This window comes from Corticium candelabrum, chromosome 21, assembly GCF_963422355.1.
Source record: "Corticium candelabrum chromosome 21, ooCorCand1.1, whole genome shotgun sequence".
NCBI lineage: Eukaryota > Metazoa > Porifera > Homoscleromorpha > Homosclerophorida > Plakinidae > Corticium > Corticium candelabrum.
Window position 1 is genome coordinate 3,963,868 of NC_085105.1, and position 27,684 is coordinate 3,991,551.

General features: G+C 40.7%; 4 protein-coding genes across 4 annotated transcripts in view; 3 read left to right on the forward strand and 1 right to left on the reverse strand.

Moving 5' to 3' along the window:
• The first annotated feature begins 46 nt into the window (after window positions 1-46).
• LOC134196898 (pseudouridine-5'-phosphatase-like) lies at window positions 47-2,807 on the forward strand. Its single transcript, XM_062666115.1, has 3 exons — window positions 47-140; window positions 573-791; window positions 2,389-2,807. Exons 1-3 carry the CDS (start codon window positions 86-88, stop codon window positions 2,793-2,795), a joined length of 681 nt encoding a protein of 226 aa, XP_062522099.1. The 5' UTR covers window positions 47-85; the 3' UTR covers window positions 2,796-2,807.
• Window positions 2,808-2,929: 122 nt separating this feature from the next.
• LOC134196892 (ankyrin repeat and MYND domain-containing protein 1-like) lies at window positions 2,930-13,960 on the forward strand. The gene is made up of 12 exons (XM_062666110.1): window positions 2,930-3,253; window positions 4,469-4,615; window positions 5,037-5,366; window positions 5,424-5,893; window positions 6,083-6,257; window positions 7,273-7,539; window positions 8,873-8,980; window positions 10,128-10,259; window positions 10,333-10,440; window positions 10,677-10,842; window positions 11,249-11,887; window positions 13,681-13,960. The coding sequence occupies exons 1-12, from the start codon at window positions 3,017-3,019 to the stop codon at window positions 13,770-13,772; spliced, it is 2,871 nt and encodes a 956-aa protein (XP_062522094.1). The 5' UTR covers window positions 2,930-3,016; the 3' UTR covers window positions 13,773-13,960.
• A 119-nt stretch (window positions 13,961-14,079) lies between these two features.
• LOC134196891 (guanine nucleotide exchange factor DBS-like) lies at window positions 14,080-25,301 on the forward strand. Its single transcript, XM_062666109.1, has 28 exons — window positions 14,080-14,470; window positions 14,633-14,816; window positions 14,948-15,038; window positions 15,099-15,200; window positions 15,264-15,380; window positions 15,990-16,505; window positions 16,950-17,138; window positions 17,199-17,312; window positions 17,372-17,545; window positions 17,613-17,642; window positions 17,899-17,958; window positions 18,052-18,230; window positions 18,893-18,959; window positions 20,424-20,533; window positions 20,588-20,654; window positions 20,722-20,811; window positions 22,009-22,101; window positions 22,179-22,229; window positions 22,414-22,491; window positions 22,555-22,590; window positions 22,649-22,804; window positions 23,231-23,326; window positions 23,396-23,474; window positions 23,661-23,714; window positions 23,774-23,831; window positions 23,954-24,230; window positions 24,848-25,109; window positions 25,162-25,301. Exons 1-28 carry the CDS (start codon window positions 14,284-14,286, stop codon window positions 25,221-25,223), a joined length of 3,579 nt encoding a protein of 1,192 aa, XP_062522093.1. The 5' UTR covers window positions 14,080-14,283; the 3' UTR covers window positions 25,224-25,301.
• Window positions 25,219-27,684, reverse strand: part of LOC134196893 (uncharacterized) — a 7,826-nt gene continuing 5,360 nt past the window's right edge. Inside the window, exons 6-7 of the mRNA XM_062666111.1 lie at window positions 26,541-27,407; window positions 25,219-25,471 (exon numbers count right to left, since the gene is read on the reverse strand). Of these exons, the coding sequence (XP_062522095.1) occupies window positions 25,316-25,471; window positions 26,541-27,407 (1,023 nt within the window). The 3' untranslated portion in view covers window positions 25,219-25,315. The remainder of the gene's footprint in view (window positions 25,472-26,540; window positions 27,408-27,684) is intronic.

Here is a 27,684-nt window from a genome sequence, read left to right on the forward strand (position 1 = left end):
ACGAGTGATGTTTACGCCGATAACCTGGGCATACAGTAGTCTAATTTAGTAGGTTTGTGGTTTCCCGGATAATCACGTGACAAAAATGGTGGAGAGGGATGTCACACACGTTATATTCGATGTCGATGGACTTCTGCTGGGTGACTTTGCGCGCGCGCACACACACACACACACACACACACACACACACACACACACACACACACACACACACGCACGCACACGCACACACACACACACACTGACACACACACACACACACACACACACACACGCACACACACGCACACACACACACACACACACACGCACGCACACGCACACACACACACACACTGACACACACACACACACACACACACACACACGCACACACACACGCACACACACACACACACACTGACACACACACACACACACACACACACACACACACACGCACACGCACACTGACACACACACACACACACACACACACACACACACACACACACACACACACACACACACACACACACACACACACACACACACTTATTCGGTTGAGGCACAATTTTGTTGATTTTGTTTAGATACAGAGAAATTGTATGACGTTGTAACCCAAGAGATCGTTGGTCCGTATGGTAAAAGATTTGATTGGTCAGTGAAAGTGAAGATGATGGGTCGTCCTCCACCGCAATCCGCACAAATTTTGGTGAACGAGCTACAGCTGCCGATGACGAACATGGAATTTTTGGATAAAGCAAAGGCAGGATTTGCAAGGCATTTCCCAACTGCCAACCTCATGCCAGGTTTGAATAAAGCAAGTGAACGAGTGGTGTGCTGTGTTACAGTGACAGACAGACAAGCAGACAGACAGATCTTGACAGACAGACAGACACAAGTACCTCCATCAACTGTCTGAGAAATTGGTTGACGAATTTGGCAAGAAAAACGGAGGCCAGTTCAAGAATTATTGGAGGCGATGCTTATCAGTTGCTCTACAATCATGTAATGCTAAATGCTAAAGTTTTATTCAAAGAAGATCAGCCGTCAAGTGAAGAAAGCTGACAGACAGTCAGACACAAGTTGCTCTTTAATTATTTAGACAGGGACATCTATGACCCTTTATGTAGTTACTAGTATGCAGTTGCTTTAGGAACATTTTATTGACACAAGTAATTAGCGGTTATTGCTATTGTATCGTAGTTCATGTTTGAAAATATATGTATTGACAGACAGACAGACAGACAGACAAACAGTGATATACCACTAGCTTTTAGTATCGAGAAGTGTGAGTGTGGAATTCTTATTGACAAGGAATTCGAAGGGTTTCATCTCTTAACCTGCATGCACGTCAGGTGGAGGGCCTATATGATCCTAACCTTGTACCAGAACCTCTCCTCGCTCTGTCATGCCCGGTTTCCATATGACGAGCCAAACCCGTCAGATAGCAGCATTATTGTGAGGTAGTCCATAGGCGTAAGAACCCTAGTGGCCAAAGCGGATATGGTTCCCAAATTATTTCCTGCCTCATGCAGGAAGCGGGCGCAACAGCGCAAGGAGAGGGTCTGGTATGAGGCTAGTATGGTCCCACGAATCGCTAGCTAGCATGTGGTGTGACTCAGACTGCATACGTGCTTTAGGTATGACTTACCTTTGAGAGCCCCGTCATCTCTACAGTAGTTCAAATGCTTGTTTCAACATTGTTCTATTTAATGCAAGATCTGGAGGTGACATTGAGTTGGATGGGTCTTTGGCACATCCATGGAATGGAGAGATCATCTCTCAAGCCTCTGAGGTTGATAGAAACTTAAAAGTGAACGTACAACAGAAGACTCTAAACACAACAATGAATAGCTGCTTTGGCAATATTTCCAACTGCAGCTCGCTAGTCTTTGAGTATTTTGTCATCAGAGGTGACGAGCTAAACTCGTTTCTTCAGGAGTTGTCTGAGCTATCTGTGGATGAAAATGGACAGAAAAACGGCAGAGACTGCAAAGTTTTCTGGAGATGGTGCTTCTCAGGTGCTCTTCAGTGTTGCAACACTTTAGAGTGATTGCAAACTCGGTAGACTCTCTAGTCGTGGACATGTAGAGTTTGACTCGTATTCTCAGCAATTTTAGCTAGATAGTTTAGTTTTGCTTATGGTCTTGATTGTCGCTGCACATTCCTGTAGCCTATCATGTGTGGATGTTATAGGGTTGATGTATGAAAATATAGTACCAATGACAGACTGGCAGATGGACGGACAGTCAGCTGCAAACAGACCAAACCATCTTTACCAAACATGGACACAGAACAAACAAACATCAACCAATCATATGACTAACAAATGCAGATTGTTGTGCGCATGTTTGGACTTTGAGGGTATTTAATTAATAATCTGTAATTACATTGTTGATTTAGGAGTTGAGCGACTTGTTCGTCATCTTTACAATCATGGTATCCCAATGGCATTGGCAACTGGTTCATCTGCTACAGACTATGATGATAAAATCACCAAACATCGAGACTTATTTCGTCTCTTTAGCCACGTGGTCACTGGCGACGACCCTTCTGTAAAGAATGGCAAACCAGCACCTGATGTTTTCCTCACTGCAGCGTCTCGCTTCAGCACTCCGCCTTTGGAGATGTCACACGTGCTTGTGTTTGAAGACGCTCCCAATGGAATAGCTGCGGCAAAGTGTGCTGGAATGTGGACAGTTATGGTGCCAGACGCACGGATTGATCCCCAAATGACTAAGGAAGCCCATTTAGTTATAAAGACTCTCGATGAATTTGATCCTCAAGCGTGGGGGCTGCCAAGCTTTTAACTTAGTTGTAGGGTTGTTCAATTAATAATTGAATTTAAATTATGTTTACAGGTGTTTCGACATTTATTATATTGCTGTATTAATTAAGGTTAATTTATTAACATCCGGGAAATGTTGTTGCTCGGGTAGCAGAAACTGTCATAAACAGTGTTATTAGGGTATTGCCGTTTCTCCGATAACGAGCCACACATCTACATTGATGATGTTCGTTTGCCGCTCAAATGATTAGATATCGAAGCGGCGCCTGTTACGAGGGCGACGTGTCTCACGTGCTCGCGAAAAGAGAAGGACGCGGAGTCCTCGAATTCTCAAACGGTGCCCGCTACGAAGGAGAGTTTAGAGACAACAAGAGGCACGGTAAAGGTGTTCAGGTCTGGCCGAGTGGAGAGACATACGAAGGAGAGTTCGTAGAAGACGAGAGACATGGACACGGAGAGCAGAAATGGGAGAACGGAGAGGTGAGTGTTTCTGAAATTGGTTCCAGACCGTTGTAGATATTGCAAATAATTTCTCTATTTTAATTAATTAAAAGAATGTTTTGAATTAATAGTAATTGGGATGACTTTATTAATTAATTATATGTATACTGTTTTGTTTGATAAATTGTTTACTGTTATCTAATCTATTATCCTATTGTGAATCCACATCATGTTATGTACTTAAGGCCTGTCCATACTAGACCAGAATGGACCCAATTCGATTGGGATAGCGAGCGTCCACACTGCACTTTGAAAACAATACCTCCACCTCATTTTCGATATCACGTGACTTATGACCGATGTGTACCTGTGACTTCTTTGCTTGTGGAAAGCGCTGATATAGCGATGTAAAGTGAGTGAGAACAAAGATGAGTGAGGAGTGTTAGATGCTCCGACTACATGTGTATCATACTTGAAGGTAACACCCACTATTTCTAATTAGATTCAACCGATCGCGATCGAAACCACCTCGCGATGTGGATTGAATTTATTGCGATCGGATCGCGATCCAGTTGCAAGTGTGGACAGGCATTTACAAATATTAATTTGGTTATATTGTCAATGTATGATGTCACTAGATGTACACGGTGTGTTCCTTTCTTTCTTGCTGTATATATGACATTTGAGGCAGGTATTGAATGCAAGTGGAGACGGATGCAGCCCAACTAAGTGGGAGTCTATGGGAACTGACGAATATTCACAAATTTTAATAGTAGTCATTCTTTTGATTGTCAATCATCAAATTGCATAATTACAATCAGTGCCAACATTTTTTAGTCTACAGTACATTGATAGCAATTTCTTACTTGGGAGTGGTTGTGTTTAAAGGGAGTGGCAGATTTAAAGGGGTCAAGTGGTTTTGTGAAACCAAGATCGATGGGTTTTTAGTAACTGTAAACTAAGAATTCATTGAGTTTTCACACTAACAGGTTTATGATCGAATAGGGGATGCCGCCAGTTTATTTCTAAATAAAGAAGAGATAGATGTTGATTGGCCATTTTGCTAATCAACCAAAAACTCTCTTTAAAATCCTGCATGGATTTACTCCTACAAATTAGAGTATGAAGGCCTGGATACAAGACTAAACGTGCATGACGTTCAGGTAATGCGCAGCTAAGGACCGATTTTGCGCACCCTGTAAACCCTTGAAATATATCTCTGTGGTACTATTTGTAGTTTATATTTATTTACAGCGATACCACGGTGAGTTTGTGAAAGATTGTCGTCATGGACAAGGCACGTATTCATGGCCTAATGGGTCATTATATACTGGTAGCTTTGAAAACAACAAGAAGCATGGACATGGAGTCTTTACATTTGCAAATGGAAGCAGATTTGAGGTAAGATATATTTGCTAAGAGGTTGTTATATTGTCAGACTGTCACAACTGCTAAGTAAAGTTGTTGGCATATATAAACAAAATTTTACGTGTCATTATGTTGCCAGAACTGGCAATCTGGTTTATTATTTTGTAATGCAATTTTTGAATTTGCAACATTTTTCTGATTTATTCATCAGCAAGCCGATAACGTTATGCATAGTCAGACCTTGTCACTTTATTATTTCCATGTGATCGATTTGACTACATAAAACATCAATGAATTGTTGCTTGTGGACTAGCCAGGGTTGTGAATTGAATTGCTGCAGTGACACGTAACTCAGGCGACATAATTTGATCTGTTGTTACAATGTGATACCAGATTCAATGCTTTATTAAACGTTTTAGGTATTTCATGATAATTACGTAATTTGGTTTTGCAGGGTGAGTATCAAGATGATCAGCGCTGTGGTCATGGAGTAATGACTTACCCAGACGGCAGTCAGGATGTGGGTGTGTGGAAACGAGAACAACTAACCAAACTTTACAATCAAATATTTGAGAGTGCTGCCGACAGTCCAAACAAATCTCAAACAGAAACCGGCAGCAGATCGGCATCTGGAGCAAAAGGCCCAATAGAAATGGCATCTGAGCAGCTAATTGGTTTGTCAGCTAATGGCAATACAGTTCAAGTGCAGGAGCTGTTGGAAACAGGAAAGGCATATGTTGACGTGGCTGACGGCGTAGGGTTTACAGCACTCATAGCAGCATCAGTCAGTAAACATATATGATTAACCTTTTATTTCTATTCAGCATGTTGCTATGTGTAGATAAATTGTCGATTAGACATAGTTAATATTCTCCTTGACAATGGAGCCGATGTTAACAAGATGAATGATGAGGGAGTATCAGCTCTCACTTTGTGTTACCATTTGCTATATGAAAAGTTGGCATCTGTACATGAGCTGTCAGAACAACCAGAATCACTAGGACCAACTATTGAGTTGAAGAACAATGGTCGTTCAATATCTGTTCAGGGGAATATTGAGGACATGAGATTTTTGGACAGAATGAGTCGCACAGAAGGATGGCTCAGTGCTGGGTATCATTCAGCAATGGAAGGAGAAGATATTTGTGAAGATCAGAGAAGACGTGAGAGAGGGAGAAGTGACAGTGGGATGGGGAGAGATGAAAGTGAAGGAGAAGAGACTGATAAAGAAGAAAGAGATACTGAACAACCAAGAAATGGACAAAATAAACCTGATCAGGCAAATATGAAGATTACTTTGTATAATTGGAAGTGAGAGAAGACTTCTTGTTTGGTTTTTTGTGTATGATGTCTTTTTGCTTTTTGTGTGCCAGTCTACTTGCTTGTCTGCTGTGTGTTTGTTTGTTTGTTTGTTTGTTTGTTTGTGTGTGTGTTGTGTTATGTGTGCATGAACGCTTGTGCACCACTTGTGGATCGTTTGTGATTTGGTTTTGATTGAAGGAGTCCTCTTGAAATTCGTTCTACTATTCATCTGCTGTTGAATAGAGGAGCAGATCCTAACTGCTCTCATCATCCTCTTCCTCCTCTTTTCTACACAATCAAATGTAAAGATTTGCAATCATCCAAACTTCTTTTGAAGAAAGGCGCTTCAACAGCAACAACTCTCACTGTTGACGTAAGACTTGTTAGTGTTGCTGACTATTTGCTTAGGTTTTGTGGTATTGTGCATGTTGTTTTGTTTGTCTTTGTTTGTTTTATTGTTTTTCTGTATGTTGGCTTATTTGTTTGCTGTTTTGTTTGTCTGTCTGTTTATTTGTTTTCAATTGCTTGATGTGATTGTGATGCTGGTAGTTACAGGGTGGCTAGTGTTTTCAAGAAATTGGTATATAGTAAAACAGCTCTTCTAAATAGATTGATCTGTACAGTAATTGTTTCCTGGCATCTTTGTGAAGTAAACTATATTTCAGGTGAATGCACCTTGCAGAACATAGAAAAATTAGCAAGTGGTAGCAACACAAATTTAATAGCAAGAAGTTGTATCTCAATTGGTGACCCCTAACTGATGTTTCAGTTTGAATTTATGCAACTAATGTGAAAACAATTTTTTTGCAAACGGACATGTTACAAATATACAAATGTTGCAACAAATGGATATGAGTTCCTTACTATAGTTTCTAACAGTTTCAAATGCAATTTGCTTGTTAGTCGGGGAGAGGAAACACACTTGAACACACATGGACATCTTGACCCATAGACTATGAGTGGTGCTATGCAGCTGCAGTTTGTTTGCTAATTTTTTTTAAGGTCAGCTGCAATATCGACTATAAGTTGTTTTTGGCTCAGTTGGTTTTTTTGTAAGTCTTCGACGGCATAGACTTAATTACAATATGTAAACAGAAGTCAACTCACACATGTTGAAGTGTAGTATCATTATTAGTGCTTGAAGTTTGAACTTTGCGAAGAAAAGTTTTTCCATTCTGCGTGGTTGGCTTCAGTATATGTCAGTCAGGCATAAGATGGTGTTTGATTGTGCCTTGATAGTTGTCACATAATGTTTAATATATTTGAGTACTTCAGATTGTGTAATCATTGGTTATGAATGATTTTTTGATATATATACTTTTGTTGTGCTGTTACATGATGTAGTAGTGTTTATCTGTTTACTTATCTTATGTATTTCTCTGTGACAGAAAGGTGGGGATGCTCCACTGCATGTTGCTGTCAGACTGAGTGGTCAAAAGGCAGTACGTTTGGTTGAGCTGCTATTACAGCATGGTGCTGATCCTAATCAGAGAATGGCAAATGATGCACAGAATGATCCTTTTAAATATTTGGAGAGACGAAGGGCAAGCATACAAACAGTTAGCAGCTTGGCTAGTGGCAGTCAGACCGGAGATGAGGATGTGTTGACACAAACAGCATTACATATTGTGTGTGCCAGACTGGATTATCACCAGGTCAGTATTTGCTTATTGGTTATTAGTGAGCACACAAGCACCAGCAACCGTGAATCTCATGGACACACAGACGGTGAGATGGACATGCAGCCAGTGGACGGACAGACAGACAGACAGACAGATTCAGTAGTTGATATCTGTAGTCTCTAGGTGATTCTGTATAATTTGACTCGTAGTTACATATTGTATGTTGCTAGATTCATGTTTCAAATATATGTATTGGACAGACAGACAGACAGACAGACGGACAGACAGACAGACAGACAGACAGACAGAGACAGACAGGCAGGCAGAGATGCAGCCCGCCTACGCTCAATAACAGGTGAGGGCACTGGGGCTTGGCTTAATGCTATCCCTACATCGGAAGTGTTCGCACTCAATTCTTGCAATTTTTGCTTGGCATCCTTCCTTCGTTTGGGTTTGCTCATAGCCTTCTCCAGCTGGACAACGACATGCAATTGTGGAGCTCTTATAGATGACAGTGGATACCATTTGCTGACCTGTAAGACTGGTGGCGGGCCGGTATGGTCTCACGAATCAATTTTGTCCATCTGGTCTGATACAACCACAGACAACAGACCAGACATCGTATTTTTTACTCGGACATTGGAAACAACGTTGACCTAGATATCTCTCTCACCCACCCATGGAGTCGTGACATCTTTCCATCATCTGCTGGTGAATGGAGCATTTTGGGGCTTGGGGATCAATGGGTGGAAACTCCTGTGTAAATTACCAAAGAAGTCATCGGACAAAGTGGGACGACAGAACGCTGCGGAGTTTATCAACTTCTGGTCCAAACGCTTTTCTAGTCAGCTCCAGAAGTGTAATGCTAGAGTTATCTCTAAAAAGGTATCTTCGCTGTCTGAAGACAGCAGATGTGACCTCTTTGCCACCCAGTACTTTAGCCACTAGCTGGTACTGGAGGCTTTGCTTGTACGCTGTAGTTTTTAAGTGTAGTCCTCATTTTGTTTTACACGAGTTTCAATTTTAGCTTAGTTTAGTTGATGAACACTACTAGTAGTTGGACAGTGCATAGTACCCTGCATTGCAAAATGTATCATAGATAAAGTTCAAATATATGTGATTGACAGACAGACAGACAGACAGCTCAACATGGATCCATAGTCACAAATGCAAATTCAACGGTAAGAATGTGTTTGCATGTGCCATGTATGAGATACAGTTTTCAAATTAATTCTGACAATGGTAATGACAGTTTTGTGAACAACTCTTTTGTGTGTAAATATGTAACTGACTACTATTTTTATGACTGTTGTAATTATTATATTTGGTTGACCTGATTAAAATAGTAGGTTTCTATGTTTTACAGTTAATCACCAATATAGTGGCAGTTCTACTTAAATGTGGTGCAAATCCCAACCTTATAGCTCATGGTCATTCACCTCTTTCTCTCACTATTGGCTCTGGAAATGATGAGGTTTGTGGTAAATATATAACTTTGTATTTTTGCATGGACTGGCTTATAGTACAACTGCCATCAACATTGTTGTGTCAGCAATGTTTAGCTAATTTGTAGCGATTAATGGATATTAATCTTTCAACATTATGACGCTTAAACAGAGTATCCTTATATGCAAGGCCACCACAGAACATTTGCCAAGGAAGGCGTGGTGGGTCTGGCTACGCGAGACTCACATGCCCCTGTTCTGTCATGTAGCAAGTATGGGATAAGTTATGGCTCATCTCAATTCCCGAGATCATCATTTGTATTGCCTAACTGAGATCTCTCATATTTGTTGTCGACGGTCTACTTTGTTGTCTGTGTTTGGTAAAGTTCATTGGTATTAAACCACGGTGTACTTTGACCATGCTTACTAATGCATGTTAGACCGTAGCATTTATTTGTTTTCTTTGCTTCCGTCGGGCCTGATATGGGGTGATGGTCAAGTAAAAGCTTTTATCATAAAGTGACAAGACAGTATTATGTGAAGTGTGAGAAATATCTTGATGAATTAATCAACATATGACTCTTACGGAAGCACAAACTATACGGTACTGGAAACTAGTTGATATTTTGTTTTAGTGATCACGAGTCATGATGTTCCATGACGGCAAGCAATATGACATGAGGGCAAAATGGAAATGCTAATACAAATAATGTGAATGATGCAAGTGGTTAGAATTTGCTATGTTGAATTACACTCTGCAATTAGACCTATTCAGTTGCCAAGGAAGAGTCAAAAGGAAGCTCAAATACAAGCAACAAACACTCTTTCTCTTTAAATGACTAACTGTAGTTGTTTCATGAATGACATGAACTGCTTTGTCTGCCTGCATTATTCAATCTTTCTTATGTTTTAGGAGTCTTCTAATTTTATGTTTGATGAGTTTTATGTGCTACTAAATATCTTTGGCTATCTGTCTGTTTGCTGTATTTTAGTCTGTCATTTTGTCTGTCAGTGTAGCATTTGGTTTAAAGTCAATAATCTACAACCAGCATTTGTGAACATTTTATAGTGTGGTTTATATGGGAGATTTGAAAGTTTGTTTGTGCACCTGTTTCATCAATGTTTATTTATGTTATATGCATGGTAGCTATGACTCTATCCTTTTTTGGGTTTCAGACTGTAGACTTATTGCTGAAACATGGAGCTGATCCCAACCTTGTATTGGGTCGAGGAGTAGGGTCTGCTCTTTGTGCAGTCTCTGCTCTTCACTCACAGCGAAGACGCTCAACTGAAGACAGTATCCAAATGGTATGTATACTTGCATACAAATAGTTAACAGATGTATATGTATTTATTATAGGGAATTGTGTTTGTGTTTTAGATTAACAGACTGGTTGAGTGTGGAGCCAATATTCTCTTGCCCGTCAAAGTGTCGATGAAATTTCTCCAAGGAACAGCTGTAGACTATGCACACTGGGCATTCCATCGGGTATTGCATGCTATGGATGTAATCTGAATGACTTATGTTCTAGCTGTCAAAACAGTAAATGACAATGATTTTTTTCTTGCATATTATTAAATATGTAGAATACAGGATTTGTATAGTTGTAGTCTTGATGGGTTCCTTTGGTCGGTCATAGAAGGATTATGCCAGATATTTACTGTTGCTGTTTTTCTTTACCAAACATTATAGATTTTTTAACAGTTAAGAATGCATTGTTTTAGGACAAACACATTTCCCAGTTGCCGTACAATGCTCTCACTAAAGATGAACGTCACATCTACAATGGCCGTATGAAGGTTCTACAGCACATGGCAGACGTCCTTCGTGACTGTGCAATGACCAAGCTTGCACAGCAGCTCACAGAACTAAGCCAACAAGCTGATGAAGGTAATTAATTATTAATTTCCTCATATGCTACTTTACTTTAGTTGAAACATGAATCTACTTGTTGATGAGAAGTGATTCATAATGATTTGAGTGTCCAGTATGTAGACGTATTTGTGTAGTACAGGTTACCCTACTTGGTCTAAACTCAAAGATTACTTCACACAAAGTTTACTCAATCCATGAGGGCAACGTGACACACTGGGGTTATGGAAACATCAATTTGGAAACGGCAGTCAAATGTCTAGTTTCTGCCAGAGTAATAGACATGTTTTGAACCTAAAGTGTATGCATTGATTTATATTATCTGGACTGTGACTGTTCACTAGTCTTTACGTGTTATATCTCAGTTATTTATATGAGGGCACACCAAATTGTTGACAGTGTGTTTATACGAATTTTTCTTTAGTGAGAGATGGAGGCCTGTCAGAAATGAGATGTGAAACGTTGCTCGCAGTTGAAGGTCTTGATTTGCAGAGGGGATACAGCATGAGTACAATCAGTGAATTAGAGTTGGAGGAAAGAGCAAGACGACCACCACCAAGAATGCCAATGTTTACTACCGTAATGTCATATTCAGGAGCTGCATCTACAAAGCGACTTAAGAAACACCCTAGCTTTGAGAAAGAAATGGCAGAAAAGAGAGATTTTCTACCACGGTTATTAATGGCCAAGCGCTCTCTCAGTGTTCCTACTGTTGACATCAAGAGAGTAATATCTCCACTTACCAAACGATCTGCCACTTCTTTTAATCTTCGAAGAGTATCAAGTTTCCCCAAGCGAGAAAGAACCTCATCTATTCCAAGATCCATGACCGAGTCAGTTGGTGTGCCTGAAAACTTGTTCCTCTTAAAGTCATTACATGCTGGGTCTAGACGGCTTCGTGAGCCGTTTGAATTCTGTAATCACTGTGGACGGTCAGTAGGCGTTAAACTGATTTGCTGTCCACGTTGCAAGAAGGTCAGTTACTGCAGTCGTGTTTGTCGGATAAGAGGATGGGAGACTAGACACAAACATGAATGTATTTTTGAAGAAACGAAAGGGAAAGGTAGGTGGAATGCTGGTGTGTGTCACTGTGTGTGTGTGTGTGTGTGTGTGTGTGTGTGTGTGTGTGTGTGTGTGTGTGTGTGTGTGTGTGTAGTAGGTAAACTATTGTGTGAAAATTAAGGTTATTCTTGTTTTTAGTTATAGAGTATAGAATTTAATTGACTTGCTCGAAATGGATTAGTAAAAGCTATTATTTGTTGTAGCAAAAGGTTTAGTAATTAATATAGTAATTATCTTATAATTTTAATGAGATTTGTAGTCTTCCACTGTCATGCTGGTTCTAAAGAACATGTACACTTTGGTATGAATTGCTACATTTTTGTTAATTGGTCTTTTCATGCTCGATAATATTCAACCCAGTAATATGCATGTGCGACTATCAATGTGTACCTTTGAGATGAAATGAACACCCAGATAGAATCACTGAGATTCAACGTATGCAACAGACCGGGAATACGATTCAAGTGAAGCAAAAGTAGCCAGGATACATACCAGTAAGACTGTAAGATTAGATTAGGTAGTTTGTTCGTGTTGTTTGTGTAGTGTATTGCATTGTTGCACACAAACAATGAGGAAGTGGTGGTGTTACACAGCACTTTACCAAGAAAAGTATAGCAGCTAATTAGCTAACCAATAAAAGTAAAGCAGCTATTACATCATTACATCGATGGTCGATAAAAGTAAACAATCTACATTTATACATGATTATGGTTTGGGTTACAAGGTGCTTAGTAGTCTCGCACCAGACCCTCTTGTGCCATCTTGCCTGGTTTCCAGTGTTGTCGTGTGGTATGAGGCTAGTGCTTAGAGTGTGGGATGCTTTAATGTGGTTTATGTTCCTTTAATTACTAGCACTAATTTTGTGCTTTCAGACTTGCTGAACACACTCTAAGATCACTACATGATTTCTAGTCTTAACGTTGACATGGATGAGATGGATAGTTGTAATGTTGTGATTGAAAGTCATTTGTCATCTGTCAACTACTACCTGCAGTAGATGCAGTAGGCAGAGCAGTTTAACAATTGTTTTAAATTTAGAACAATCTTTTTATTTGTTTTATTTATTAAACAGTTATACAACTGAGTTGTATGTCAACAAAATGAAGTGTTTATCTACAATTTCGTGAGCTACTAAGTTATCTAAAACAAACACTACAAAGTCTCAGTTTACACATGTGACCAATTTTGGCCTTTGATAATTAATATCATTTCTTGATTGCTGAGAATTTATTGATTGGGCAGCAAGCTGCTACAAAGTATTAAAACATATTGTGAATGTTGTCAATGCTATAGTCATCGTAGACTAGCATTGATGAGCTTAATTAATAACAAAACCGATTCTAATCAAAATACCAGGTATTATCTACATTGACACACTTCCCATTCAATATTTGGGTAAAAAATCTCTGTTTAGAACCAGGTGTGTGTGTGTGCGTGTGTGTGTGTGTGTGTGTGTGTGTGTGTGTGCGTGTGTGTGTGTGTGTGTGCGGTGTGTGTGTGTGTGTGTGTGTGTGTGTGTGTGTGTGTGTGCGTGCGCGTGCGTGCATGCATGCGTGGGTCCTGTGTGTGTGTGTGAGTGTGTGTGTGTGTGTGTGTGTGTGTGTGTGTGTGTGTGTGTGCGTGCACGCGCGTGGGTCCTGTGTGTGTGTGTGTGTGTGTGTGTGTGTGTGTGTGTGTGTGTGTGTGTGTGTGTGTGTGTGTGTGTGTGTGTGTGTGTGTGTGCATGCACGTGCTCAGCCTATATGTGTAACCTACATTTACTAGACAATTTATATTGTCCAAATTTAATTATAGCCACCAATCAACAAACAGGCAAGCTTACAAAGAAGAAACCATCTGTTAGCATCATGAACCAGAAGGAGGTCAAAACGAAAAAACAACGATGAGTTAGAAGCCTTGCAGGCTACAGTCCATCAACTCTAGACACTGACAGCCTACTTAAGGATCTAGATATATTCATACAGGCTTCCAGCGGTAACCTACTTCTCCACATGCATGTAAACGCCAACTAGATATTTTTGTAGACTTTTCTTAATTTAATGAATGTCCGCCTGTTGAGTGGTGGAATAACCTAAATGCGTGTCGTTTCCTGTAAATACATGACTCCATGCCTATACATAGTCACACACACACAGGAAGTCCTTCAAGAGAAAGTCGAGTGCGCAGAGACACTCATTTTAGTTCTACCCTTTGTACAGCCGTTTCGATTCGACACGAATCTAAAAGAACACCACTACTTTACAAGGTCATTTAGAAAATAGTCGTCGACCGACTGGTGTGGAGGCAAGCGGATTGACCCGAAGATACGGAAGAAGTTGTGCGCTGCGCATGCAGAGTGCCTGAACACCACGTGCACGACTGCGCTTGTTGTATTCTTCTCTGTTCGTCGTGTTTCGCATGAACAAGACACCAGAGACGAAGAGTCAGTCGGAAAAGTCGAGTTCAAGCTGGTTGGCTGAGAGCGGGAACGCTCCGGACATCATTCCTGTTGTTGGCTCTAGCACAAAGGCTCAGTCTCTAATCAGTGAATATGACAAGAAAGACAGGATGACGGATATCAACACAGACTCGAACAGAGAGCACGGTGAGCTCTAGAATCAAAAATTGAAATAATGTAGGCGCGTGCAGATTCACATCCGTCTGGAATCGAACGCATACCCTGCATTATCTTTACGCACTCTCATTCGTCATGTGTTCAGAGGGGTGCTGTTTACAGTTAGACAATACGCTTTTTCCAATATTCTAGCGGCTCTGAAGGTGAAAGCTGTACATCTCCAGAAGTTATTGGCAAGACAGCTGGTGTACTTATCCGGTGGGATGGACGGTTCTCATCCAATTTTGACGTTCTCCGCCTCAAGCAGGGAGGATACGTGTCAGACAAGCGATTCAGAGATTACACGTTTACTCATTTACTTCATGGAGCTAACAGGGTTAGCTATATGAGTTAGCTTTGTATACCTGAGATTTTAGTCTGTATACGTAGATTTTTAGTCATACATATCTGCTGTACTGTACATGTTTGGTGCTTGATTGAGTTAATGGCTGGATGTTTATTAATTAGTGGCAAAGATGATCATCTAGGTTTCACTGTATTGGTCGATATGAGAGATGTCAATTGGAGTGTTGTGTCTGCCTTTGTAGATCGACTGCAGGTATACTTTGTTGCTGTTTGTGCACTGAGATGTTCGGCTATGTTTGATTGTTGTGATCAGGGTATGTCTTGTGTGTCTGTATATCGAGCTGTTGTTCTCAGGAATTCACCTTGGCTCGACAAGTTCAGGTTATTCATACATAAAGTGACCAGCAGTTTTAAGGTACTTTGTACACTGAATATTTTTGATTTTGTAATTGGTTTGTTTAATCAGTTTTGGCTGCAGTTTACTGTTGTACAGTCTATTAAAGATCTTCACAGACAAATTGATCCCCAGGAGTTGACATTGGACTATGGTGGATCATTGCCCTATAGTCACAGTGAATGGATTGACATGAGGAAGGTGAGATTTGTCACAGGCACTGAGTGTGCAGTCTAATTGAGTGGTGAAAAGGAAGTAATATAAATAGATTGTTGTAATAAGAACCATGGCTATTAATAATTATTGGCATGAGGTGGAGCAGTATAACTTAATGAGTTATTGAATTTAACTTAGTTATTCTGTTTCTGTGTGTGTGTGTGTGTGTGTGTGTGTGTGTGTGTGTGTGTGTGTGTGTGTGTGTGTGTGTGTGTGTGTGCGTGCTTGTGCATGTGTGTTTGTATGTGTGTAGCCAGTGTATCTTGTAGCTAGTGTATGTATAGCCAGTGCTCTTGAATGCTTGCTGCAAAGTTTTAGGAAGCAGTTTGCTGTGGCCCGGTGATTCTATTTAGCACACGTAGTCTTTGCCTTTGAATGAGGTGAGCTGTCGTTTAGAATCAGACATGCTCAACTCTTTGCTTGTCATCTAGTACTGACCTAGCCTTGAAGTTCCAAACTGTCTCCCACTTCGAGGCTAGTACTGACCTAAATGTGTAATCTGTCCCAAAGTCATGCACAAGTTTAGGCAAACAGTTTATGTGCTCACTTAGCACAGTTTATTAATTTATTTTCATCATTTTGTTGCATTGGTAGCACATTGAACATTTTATTGATGGCTGTGATGACATCAATACATTACTGAGCATCCTCACCAGCAACCTAGTTGAAGTACGCAAAATCAGCACTCTTCTCGAGGCCAAAGACAGGCTCGCGAAAGCTAAGGAAAATTTAGAAACGGTTCAGTCAGTTGCAGCCAAATCTGCATCGGAAGGAAAGGCGTTGCTGTATAGCATGCAACACACGGAAGACATATCTCCACTGTTGGCTACATGGACCGCTGCCTATGTGAATGCTACGTGGTCTGTTCAAGAGCAACACGAGATGTTGACATTACAGTCAACTGCAGCACAAGAGCTGCTTCAGAATTACATGAACGATCTGGAACAGTGTGTTATGTTTCAAGAGTTTAAGGAGCACACAGTGGCAGTCATCAATTTGTTGGATGAGCACTTTGACAAGTTGACTCTCGCAGACAACGTTATCGGGAGAGGGACAGCAGCCGCTCAAGCATCGCTACAGAAACATATGGCATTGGAGATAGAAGTTCAGGTACGTGATATGACAACAGTCGATCTGTTGCGTGTACAATCAGTACATATGCAATGTGTAATAAGTACATGCAATGTTGTAGACCCTATGTTAGTTGAATGTCAAATTTTAAATACTTTTTGTGGTTTGAATTGTACACACACAGACACACACACACACACACACACACACACACACACACACACACATGGACGGACACTTGCTTGCTTGCTCATTTCTCTCTTCTGTGCAAAAAACGTAGTTCACCACTTCAGTTTGCAAGACTGAAAGGGGAAGTCACTGCCACAACCTGGTTATGAAAACCACACGGAATGCAAATGGACGGACACGGACACACACACACACACACACACACACACACACACACACACACACACACACACACACACTACTTGCTTGACCACGATTTCGCTAACATTTGTTATTTAATGGCTTGCATTACAGAACATGATTCCAAAGTGTCAATTGGTGACGGACAAAGCAAGTCAGTATGACAGTGATCACTACGCTGTAGAGAACGTTCAGCAAATGAGCAAAACGGTTGAGAAAAAATTGCCAGAGGTTACAAGAATGTTGGCAGAACGGACCTCATTGCTTGAGAAAGTTGTAGAGTTTTCTACACTCGTGGACCAGGTGCATACTTGCTGGGTAAGTGAATGTCGTTTTATGTGCACTTATAGACTATTTGTGTAGATAACGAGTTGGTGTAATCGAGGCAAGGACTTGCTTGCATGTCAACGTATTGATCAGGCTTTGACACAGTCTGGAGTCTCAAAAACTTTACAACAACTGGAAACATTTACCAAGGTGACTTCGTTATATATCACATCTTTATATATTTAAATAACTATTGAATTGTTGTTTAGTCTCGTGTGAGTCTGACTAGACTACAAGAACTAGCCGAATTAATTCCGTTCAGTGCTGCGCAGCAGCAAGCTCGACACGCCATGCAGAAATGCGGTGAAGTCCATGAAATGGTGAACAATCGCAAAACGCAACTGAACAAAATATGCACCACAGTCCGATCTTTGACTCCGATGGTAAGATATACGACAAGCAGCAAACAGCCCATTCTGTATGACTGGCATGCATCGTGTTTCATTTTAGGAAACAAAGCGCGAGAATGACAAGGATGTTGTAAGTAAATGCACTATTATGTTTTTTGTATTTAGTCAATGTGATAAATATTTATATACATTTATATATATTTTGTATTGGCATTAGCATGCATGCATTTGCTGTACGTAATGGTGGTGTGTGCTCATAGTGATAAATTAATGCTTTCAGGATACAACAAAATATTGTGAGCATTCATATAAATGTTCTAAGATTGGTCATGTTTTGTGTTTGAATTTAAATGTATTGCTTATTGATTGTATTATGCAATTTATAGGCTATTCGAAAGTGTTTGTCTCTTGAACTGTTGTCACATGATCAAGAAGTTAAGATATTTGTAAGTCTTGTTGTTCGTGTAGTGTGTATTGTTGTGAGCTTGTTTGTTATGCTGGTTGCTGCATGGCAATTTGTGTGTTTGTGTTGCTTGTAGGAATCTTTGGGGCGTGCATTCTCAGATGAGAGCAGAGAAGTTGATGTAGATGGTGGGGAAATCAAGACACCCGATGATGGTCAGGTAACATCTGATGGAGAGGACTGTGAGGAGGAATCAAGACAATTAGTGGACAATGACGATGATGAGACAGATGGGGAAATATTGAGGAAGAGAGTGTGAGGCATTTGTAAAATTTTGCAGACTCCATTGATTGTCTGCTCCTTATTCATTGTGTGTGTGTGTGTATGTGTGTGTGTGTGTGTGTGTGTGCGCGCGTGCGCGCGTGCGCTAAGTTTTAGTAGATTTTGTAATTACTTCTACTAGACTGAAGCACATAATTAAGGCATTCAAATTTATTGATGCAAACTATTATTTGTATATTTAATCAATTGAAATGACTTGATAAAAGCAGGCCCATCAAACACAGTAGAGGTGACCTTGTTTGAGACCTCCAAGACTAATCATTGGACACTAGTCATTTTGTTGCCATTAGATAATAAAACGTAGACCATCATGAACATTGTGCAACAAGTTGTGTGGTGCATATCTACAAACCATTTATGTGCACAAATTTCTAAGGCAGGAAGAAGGTTGGAATGTAGGAAGGCACTTAGGTGGAGCAACAAGAAACAAGCAAATTTATTGTCTTCACATCGTTGCCTTTATTTACATTGTAGATATTTATTAGTGTATGTAAATGTGCAGCTTAGAAGCCTGCTGATGGTCAATTGATGAGATTTTTGTCAATGTGTTGGCATGTATCGTAGCATTTAAGCAGCAACAGAGCATGTTTGCAATACATTCGATATTTTCGTTCAATGAGTCTGTCCTGTTGTAGGTACGTGTTGGATGAGTTAGTTGAAACGGAGAGAGTCTACATTGAAGACCTTCAGCAAGTCATTCAGGTGATGTCAGTGAGCATGCAACTGTGATGTGTAGAGACGTCTGTTGTATTTTTATGAAAGTGACTTGACGTGTTTGTGGAAGAAACAGAGTCTGCATGGAATTTGTTGTTATTGAGTTGATGTGCATATTATTTGTCAAAACAGCGGTTTGCAAACACACTTAGCTATAGTAGCAGAAAACTAGTTGGTAATATAGTGAGATATCTTCTTGAAAATGCCTTGCTGGTAATTTATCATGCAAGGACTATAGACAACCATTCATTCATGTGCATGAATGCATAAACATGTGTGTGGTGTGATGTGATGTAAACTGTGTCTGTGCATGTGTGCATGCATGTGTGTGTGTGTGTGTGTGTGTGTGTGTGTGTGTGTGTGTGTGTGTGTGTGTGTGTGTGTGTGTGTGTGTATGTGACATCACACCATATGTTAGTCTCTTGCACAGCCCCTCTCAACCCACGCATGAAGAGCAGATAGAGGACAGTGCCCGCATGCGAAAGAGGACACCGCCCCCTCTCCCCTCTTCGCGCTATGCAAGAGACTATAGTGACATCGTAACTCAGTTGGTCTAACGTCAGACTTGTGTGAGGGATGACATCCATTCGAGACCTTTGGGTACATTTCAAGGAGGGTTAGGGGAAAAAATTCCACTACAACGAATTTACCTGCATTGCTTTCCTCAACTCAAGAGCATAAATAAGTACTCGGGTTTTTGACTGGGGCAGTAACGACAACTACCTATGACTTGAATTCACATCAGCCACTGAGATTTCAGGTATGTGGGACTTCGGATGCCCACACCTCAATTGGCATTGCGTGTCAGCGCTCTTGTAAGTACCTGGCTCATGTCCTGGAAGTTATCAGAAGAATCCCAGAGATTTTTAGTAGCTCAAAGGAGCTCAGCCTTGGAGCTGTGGACATATATGATCTAATGAACAATGTCAAAGACAAAGGACACGGTCATTGATTGGTATATAGCCATAACAGCTTGACAGCTGAAACATTTGTGAATTTGATTTCTAATTTTTGTCTACCAGGTACCATACATGTTTGTAAAATCTCTTCCCAGCATTGCTTAAACTTACTACTGTAGTAGTTGAGTTAAAAGTAATTAGTTGACGTACTTCACACCCCCATTGCTGCTTCAAAAAGAAAACAATACACCTTTGTGTCCAATGTTTGCTATATGTCAATTCTTGCCAATCGAGCCCTAATACCCCATCATGATACATCAAAATAACCTGATTCAGCCAGATCTTGCTTGTGCCAAGTTGCTTTACCACAGTGCAGACAGTGTAGATCGAACAAGAAGGGGCGATTATTTGGGCATAGGCACCTACATCTGTTACCCTGTTTGTCAAGTTGTGTGTTTGATTTACCATTCTTGGTGGTATTATCAACAGGCACATACTCAGACATCTATATTAGTTATGTTTGTGACATGTCGTGTTGTTGTTGTTGTTATAGGGCTATTTTGACGAGATGGATCCATCGGACCCATTCTTGCCGCCATATCTACGCGGTAAACGCAACATCATATTTGGCAATGTTAAACAAATATATCAATTTCACCAATCGTAAGTACAAACAGATAGTCAACCCACTCTGTGTCAGCATGATTTTTATTTCAGGATGTTTCTAAGTCAACTGGAACAAGTTTTGACTCCATCCGATGTTGCTAAGTGTTTCTTGTACAATGTGCGTTTGTTTGATTGTGCATTTGCTTGCCCATTACTTCATTCTATCTCACACTCTGTGACTGTAGAAGAACGAGTTTGAGTTGTACAGTGCGTATTGCAAGAACAAAGTCGTTGCAGACGAGTTTCTACAAGATTGTGACCAAACATTTTTCCTTGTATGTATACAACTCTATAAATACAATAAATATTATATCTTATACTATAGTTATGTTATTAATGGTATTAATAATTGATACACTAAGTATTAATTATTTTATTTATTTATTTATTTTTTAGTAACAATAGTGCTAGTATGTATAATGAAATTACTTTCTTGGCCAGCTTGCAAGGACATTCAGCTAGAGTAACTTCTGATGGGGAGCTTCATGAAATAGCTAGAGTGATCGAGCTCAGGTCCATTTCGATATATATCAGCGTGTTAAGCTTGTGAAAGCCATTTTGATCGAGAGACGTCTTCAATGTTTCTGTTTTAATTCAGAGTCTCTCCACAAATTCTTCTGCCATTGTTGATTGAGTTGATTGAATCTTGTTGTTGATCACCATCATGAGCTAACTGTCAATTAAAATATGAGCACATACTTCATCGAGTAGGCCTCACGCTTTAAAAGTGCCAACTATTTTCCGTCCCAAATTTCTATTAGAATACCATAAGGCCGGAATAATCTATTTTACTTTTAATTCCTTTAGATGGCATGTGGACCGGCCATGATTGAGGATGAGGTTTCTGTCGGTAGGGTTGACAGTTTGAAGCTATTCTAGTGTTTGCAGTGCAACAGCATTGAATCTTAGTAAATATGCTATTGCTTTGATCCGTTATCATCCGAAGGTGCCATGCAAGTTCTCGAGTATGACTTTGTCATATATATGTTCTACCATATGTTCTGCCCCAGTCACATGAAGTGGCAGCTTATTCAATCAAGTTCTATTAAGTTAAGATGATTGCTTTTATACTTACCCAACAGAGGTTGCCTGTAGCACCACTGCAAACTGGATTTATTGTAGACTTGGGTTCAGTCATAAATGCTGGCCCTGCATGTGCCTAAAAGCTGTGATGGGTTGAAGTCGAGAGTTATTAAATCGATATTCTACTTGCCACAGCAAAGAAACGGTTTGGTTCTTCAGCCATGCAGTCGCTAACTCACTAATTGTCTAGGCTACTATGAGTACTTCTTGCTTTGTTATAGTAGTAAATTTAATGTAAACCTACATTACTAAGTTGCCGTGATCCGTGTGGAAGTATATAGACTTATTTGAAATATGAAATAATGTGCTCTTACAGTTGTGTTACACAGTGCATCTAGATGAGAATATTGAATTATATCGCTCAGTTAATTGCCTTTGTCTGCATTCAGAACTGTCAAAAGCGACTTGGCCATACTCTACCTCTGACAGCATACTTATTGAAGCCAGTCCAGAGAATCACAAAATATCAGCTTCTACTGAAAGTGAGTTGTGATACAGGATTGTGAGCTGGATGTTTTGAATATAGAGTGTGCAACTTTGTAATGATATGTGTGTAAAGGATATGATGAATTGCTGTCGTGGAGCACAAATGGCATCGACAAAGCTGCAAGTAAATGCCTTCATATTTCTATTACAATAATTTTGTATTAGTCGACTTCACACAAACAAACAAACAAACAAACACACACACACACGTCTAACCATCTCACACTCACTTTCTACGATGGAAATATTGACAAGCTTTACCGAGTTACAACCTATCTGTTGTACATATACTGTCCTCTTCCTTGCAGGAAGCTCTCAGCTCCATGTTGATGGTGTTAAAACACGTCAACGATGCCATGCATTCCATCGGTATAGAAGGATTCAGAGTATGTACATTAGCAGCTGCCTTATCGCATCGTACTGTTTACATAATTTGCCTGTTTGATCAGGGAAGTCTCATAGAACAAGGCAGCCTTCTCCTACAGGTGTTTAAAGTCCCTGCTGTGTACATTACTGTCCTAATGGTTTGTTATAAAATGAAAGGATTCATTTCGTGTGTGGGATGGCAAGGACCCGGTGTTTCGTAAAGAACATCAACGCCAAGTTTTTCTCTACGAAAAGGCAGTTATTTTCAGCAAGAAAAGAGCAAAGCAAAAGAATGCCAACAAAACTGTGTACAGCTTCAAAAACAGCGTCAAAGTGAGTGCAACTACCTTAGATCGACTGTTAGTATTTCATAATTTTTTCTATAAATAGTAATTAGAAATTTACACTACATTACATCTTACATGCCACACAACTATGCCTATATGCAATAGTAGTGCATGCTATTGAAAATGCTAGATGCGTATGGTACAGTAATACACACACAATTTACTGATGTGATGTACTATACTATAGACTACTCTTACATACAGCTGCACTTGATTATATCCGATGAATACTTGAGATTGGCACACAACAATGTCTTACAACACTCTGAGTGTGCCATACAGTACAATCATAAGTACGTTTGCGAATAAAAAATTTACTGCATATGAAATAGGATTACAGTATTTATATGAGATTGTTCCTCAAGCATTTCAATCTACTGGATACATCAAGAGCTTTATAATCGTGTACTAGGTCAGTGAACTGGGCCTCACTGAAACGGTTGAAGATCAACGATGTCGTTTCATTCTATCACAATATGGAGAAACAGAGCGAATGTTCACTCTTCAGGTATGATCGTGGCCTCGACGTCTACTAAACGTGCAAATGGCATCTGAGCACTAATTCAGTGATTTACAGGCTGAAACGGCAGTGGTTAAGCAAGGCTGGGTGGACCAAATCAGACATCTCTTATCTCAGCAGCTCATGCAGATAAGAGGTATAATAAAGTTTTGCTCTATTAAGGCTGATACTAATAGATGTCTCCAAATGCTATGAGTTGCATAGCCAATGCAGCTGTACATACAGTTGTAATCCTGCTCAGTATAATGCAGGTAGTCGTGCATGTGTGCATGTTATATCTCCCAATACGTTGATGTTCGTATTGACCATGTTGTTGTATTAGATATCATGTCTGGTCAGGCTGGATTCTCATCGTCTGCGGCGATAATGACACCGGGTAGGGTAATCGAAGTAATAAGATTATTTGTTGAATGTTAATGAGCGAACGTATTTTAGACTTTCACGATCATTCTCCCTTACGAGAACGTTGCCCATCTAAACATGGAAATGGGAGGTAGGCAAGGCATATATATATATATATATATATATATATATATATATATATATATATATATATATATATATACGTATGTCAGAAATTCATTTTGAACAACATTGTTGTCTATTGGCATTTAGACCTGCTGCCATTCATCGACAGTGGAGTCAACGATCTCTCTCTTGTCCACTTGTCCCAGACATGGATACAAAGCGACCAACTGGCCAGGAGCCGTCAATAGTGATCACAAACTCTGACAATGAGGGAAACACAGTAGAAAACAAGGATCATGTTGTTCGAGATTTGGGGGCTGAAACTGTGTCAACGAATAGCAGCAATGCTAGTGCTCTGTCAACAGATAGCTTCGATTCGGGTGATGAGTGGGGCGACTCGGATGATGTGCTTGACATGGATCTGGTTAGTTTTGTTGTAGAGTGTACGTGCGTATGACATGTATGTACAGGTCTGCATACCAACACTTGCATTGTGTGTGTGTGTGTGTGTGTGTGTGTGTGTGTGTGTGTGTGTGTGTGTGTGTGTGTGTGTGTGTGTGTGTGTGTGTGTGTGTGTGTGTGTGAATTGTGGTAACAAACCTTGTGTTCTAGCAAACAAATACTGTTGCTTTGCAACTGTTCACTGTTCAGTTTGACTGTGTCATTTGTATCACACTTTCTTAGTTCCCTTATCGTAGTAGCTGGTAATCTGCACGTCCTTTCCCCTGCCGCATGTAACACTATATGATGCTCTTCAGTCACTAGTTGAGATGAACAAAGCTACCCATGTATGTATGTATACAAATCTTCTGTGGCTGTGGTAGTCATAACAGAGAGCTTTATAAAGATCATTACCAACTGAATTTTCTAAATGAGGTTGGGTTGCCAATCTCAGTCATTCTACTATACTTTTTGGGTCTGTAATAGTCTCTTCCGTGACAGTGTCAGAATCATAGGCTAAGTAGTAGACAGTCACTCTGTTACATGCTGCATGTGTTTTTTGGTCCAAGGTGTAACTAACAGCAGCGATATATTTTACAGGCTCCAGATCAGCCTCGCACGTATTCTGTTATCGCCAATTTTAACTACAAGAATTTAGACGACAGAGAGATCACCTATCTGTCACTGAAGAGAGGAGATCGAGTGTATGTCGTGAAACTAGGACAAGGCGGATGGTGGTTTGCACGAGTAATAGAAGAAGACACACAACAACCGTCACACAACATAATGGGCTGGGTTCCCGCAAGCTTCCTTCAGGTGGAAAATAATACAATAACAATACAAAAGTCCAACGAACACGACGGTAACATGCATTCACACGGTTTTAATCTCAATACAAATTGTGTGCTTTCTAGGTGACGGTGAGTCGACACACAAGAAAACCCCACCTGAAGAACCACACGAAACATCAGTCTAGTGTACTTCCATTTGAAGGAAATCGCATCGAGTTATTTTGAAATAGAGTGCAATGACAGAATTATTAGAAGTCAGGCATCATTGCTAATACATTCAGAGTGATCTGATATAATCAAAGAGGTCCATCGACACTTGCTTTCTGTCTGCTGCCTTCTTGCTGTTGTGTTTCTTAGAATATTTGACGAGCGCTCTCATCATGTCACCGACGGTCCACTGTTTGCAGGTAACATGTTTCGCTACGTCCTGCAGCTAATACAAATAGCCACTTAGATTCTGGTACGAAAATCAGCTTGCAGTCGTCTTTCTGTGACACTCGCTAAATGACTCACTCGTGACCAGTTATCAGTGATAGATTGCATAAGCATTCAAAGAGCATGAGTGAGTGTTGTTGCTACCACCACACTTTAGACTGCTACAACACTCTAGGTACGAGGTGTGCCTTAGAGTCTACTATCACAATGTAGACACTTTGGTCAGACCAAATAAATTTATCTTATACCCCGTTTACACGAGCACTTGTAAGCGGACCAGCCCATGCTGGCTCGGTTTCTATGGTACGTGTAAATGCGGGCCGAGCCGTGCCTTGCCAAGCCATGCCAGATCGGCTCGGTATTTCTAGCCGGGCCAGCATGCGCCAGCCCGGGCTGGCTCGGGTCAATTACATCGGGTAAATGCATAGCATGCTGGAAATGAGCCACGCATGCTTATTTGGTATCTCGCGTAGCCAGGCCCCTTTCTGCCACGTCATACTTCCGTGCGAAAATGGTACAGATAGCGTGGAGTGAGACGGAGACTCGGTGACTTATCCAATCTTATCCAATTATTGAGCGACCAAGATGAGCAAGAAGTTTAGCTTTTGAACTCCGTTGCTGCATGCACGCAACAGTCGCCTGGCGATAGACCTATGACGTATCGTATATGTCCTATGCATTCTCGATATGACTGTTGTAAAGCCATAGAGAAAAAATGCGAGCAGCATGGCTTCTGCCATTGCAAACGTGAGCTACGCGAGCTATGTCAGGCTCAAGTAACTAACGCACGTTAGTGACACGCATTGGCTCCCTTCTACAGAGTGTGTCGTGCAAATGCGGGCTGGAATACTGGGCTGGCGCGGCTCGGCTTGGCTCGCTATGCATGCTCGTGTAAACGGGGTATAAGACAAAAAGTACATACACACACACACACACACACACACACACACACACACACACACACACTGACAAAAACTATTCTATCTAAGAAACGGTCAGATGTATTAGGTGGATCCTACTGCTTGTATAGTAAACATGTACTAGGTTAAGGTGCCGTGCCAACTTACCTGCTCTACTTGTTTGTTGTTATATGGATAGTAGAGCATGGCTGGACGTCCAGCCGCCGATATTGCCATCCACTGTATTAGCGACTTAAGCTGAGGATCTCCACCAAACGCTCCACATCCCCAGTTACCTGTTGCCACAGCACGATATCGCTCAGTCGATCCGGTTCCTCCTGAAACAACATCGCACGACGCTGGTGACCAACCACCACACGGTCCGTCCATACAAGCAGCCTTCGAATGTAAGGTCGGCTGCCACAAAATTGCCTCGACAAATTTAGTGGCCCACTCATCCAGAGTCTGATTACTCTCATTGGTGGCATGTTCTCTCATCCCGCTTGCCATTGCTTCAGATACTAATATGTCGGCATACTGATCAACACTCATATCACCAGTTGATGATCTCAACTGTTCAATGTATGGCACTTCTGGAGCTGATGTGATGACACCATCAATGAGAGGGCAACTAAAACCGGTTGCCGAAGATGTAGATGAACTGGCGTCTAATACCTCTTTGACAGACTGCATGATAGCAGCCACTTGAAGATCGGCAAAATCGCTAAGAGACTGAGACTGTGTCTGTTGATGAAGGTACGATGATTCCGACTGCCCCATGGTACATCTCACCGAATCCATTACGGTCGTCACCAATCGATCAGCATAGGCTGTGATCTCATGGAAAGTTGCGTTCGAATCACGTGATGTGATTGGTGATGACAAATCAGGTTTTGGCGACAGAAAGCCTGCGTATGCTTTGAGGAGATCTCGCAGTATCACGTCTGTCGAATACTGACTCGTACTGTGTAGGTTGTTCACATTCACAGCGTCGATTGCGACAATAGAGGTCATGAGATCACCGGCTTCGTCGCGCTATACAACAGAAACTACTCACTCGGTTTCACATTTCACGAGTTCCCACAAACGATGACAAGAAACATAGAAAGCGAGTAACACCAATTAAGTAAAGAATGCTGTACAGTTTAGATATGCATGAATGTGTATGACTTAGGCCAGGCCAACTGAATCTCTTGATGCTCGGATTTTGACATAAAAAGCCGGCTGGGCTGAAAAAATAAAGAAATCATGAACACGTGAGATTTGAGGATGCACAGATTTGTCGTCTTGCCTTAATTAAACAACGCTTGAG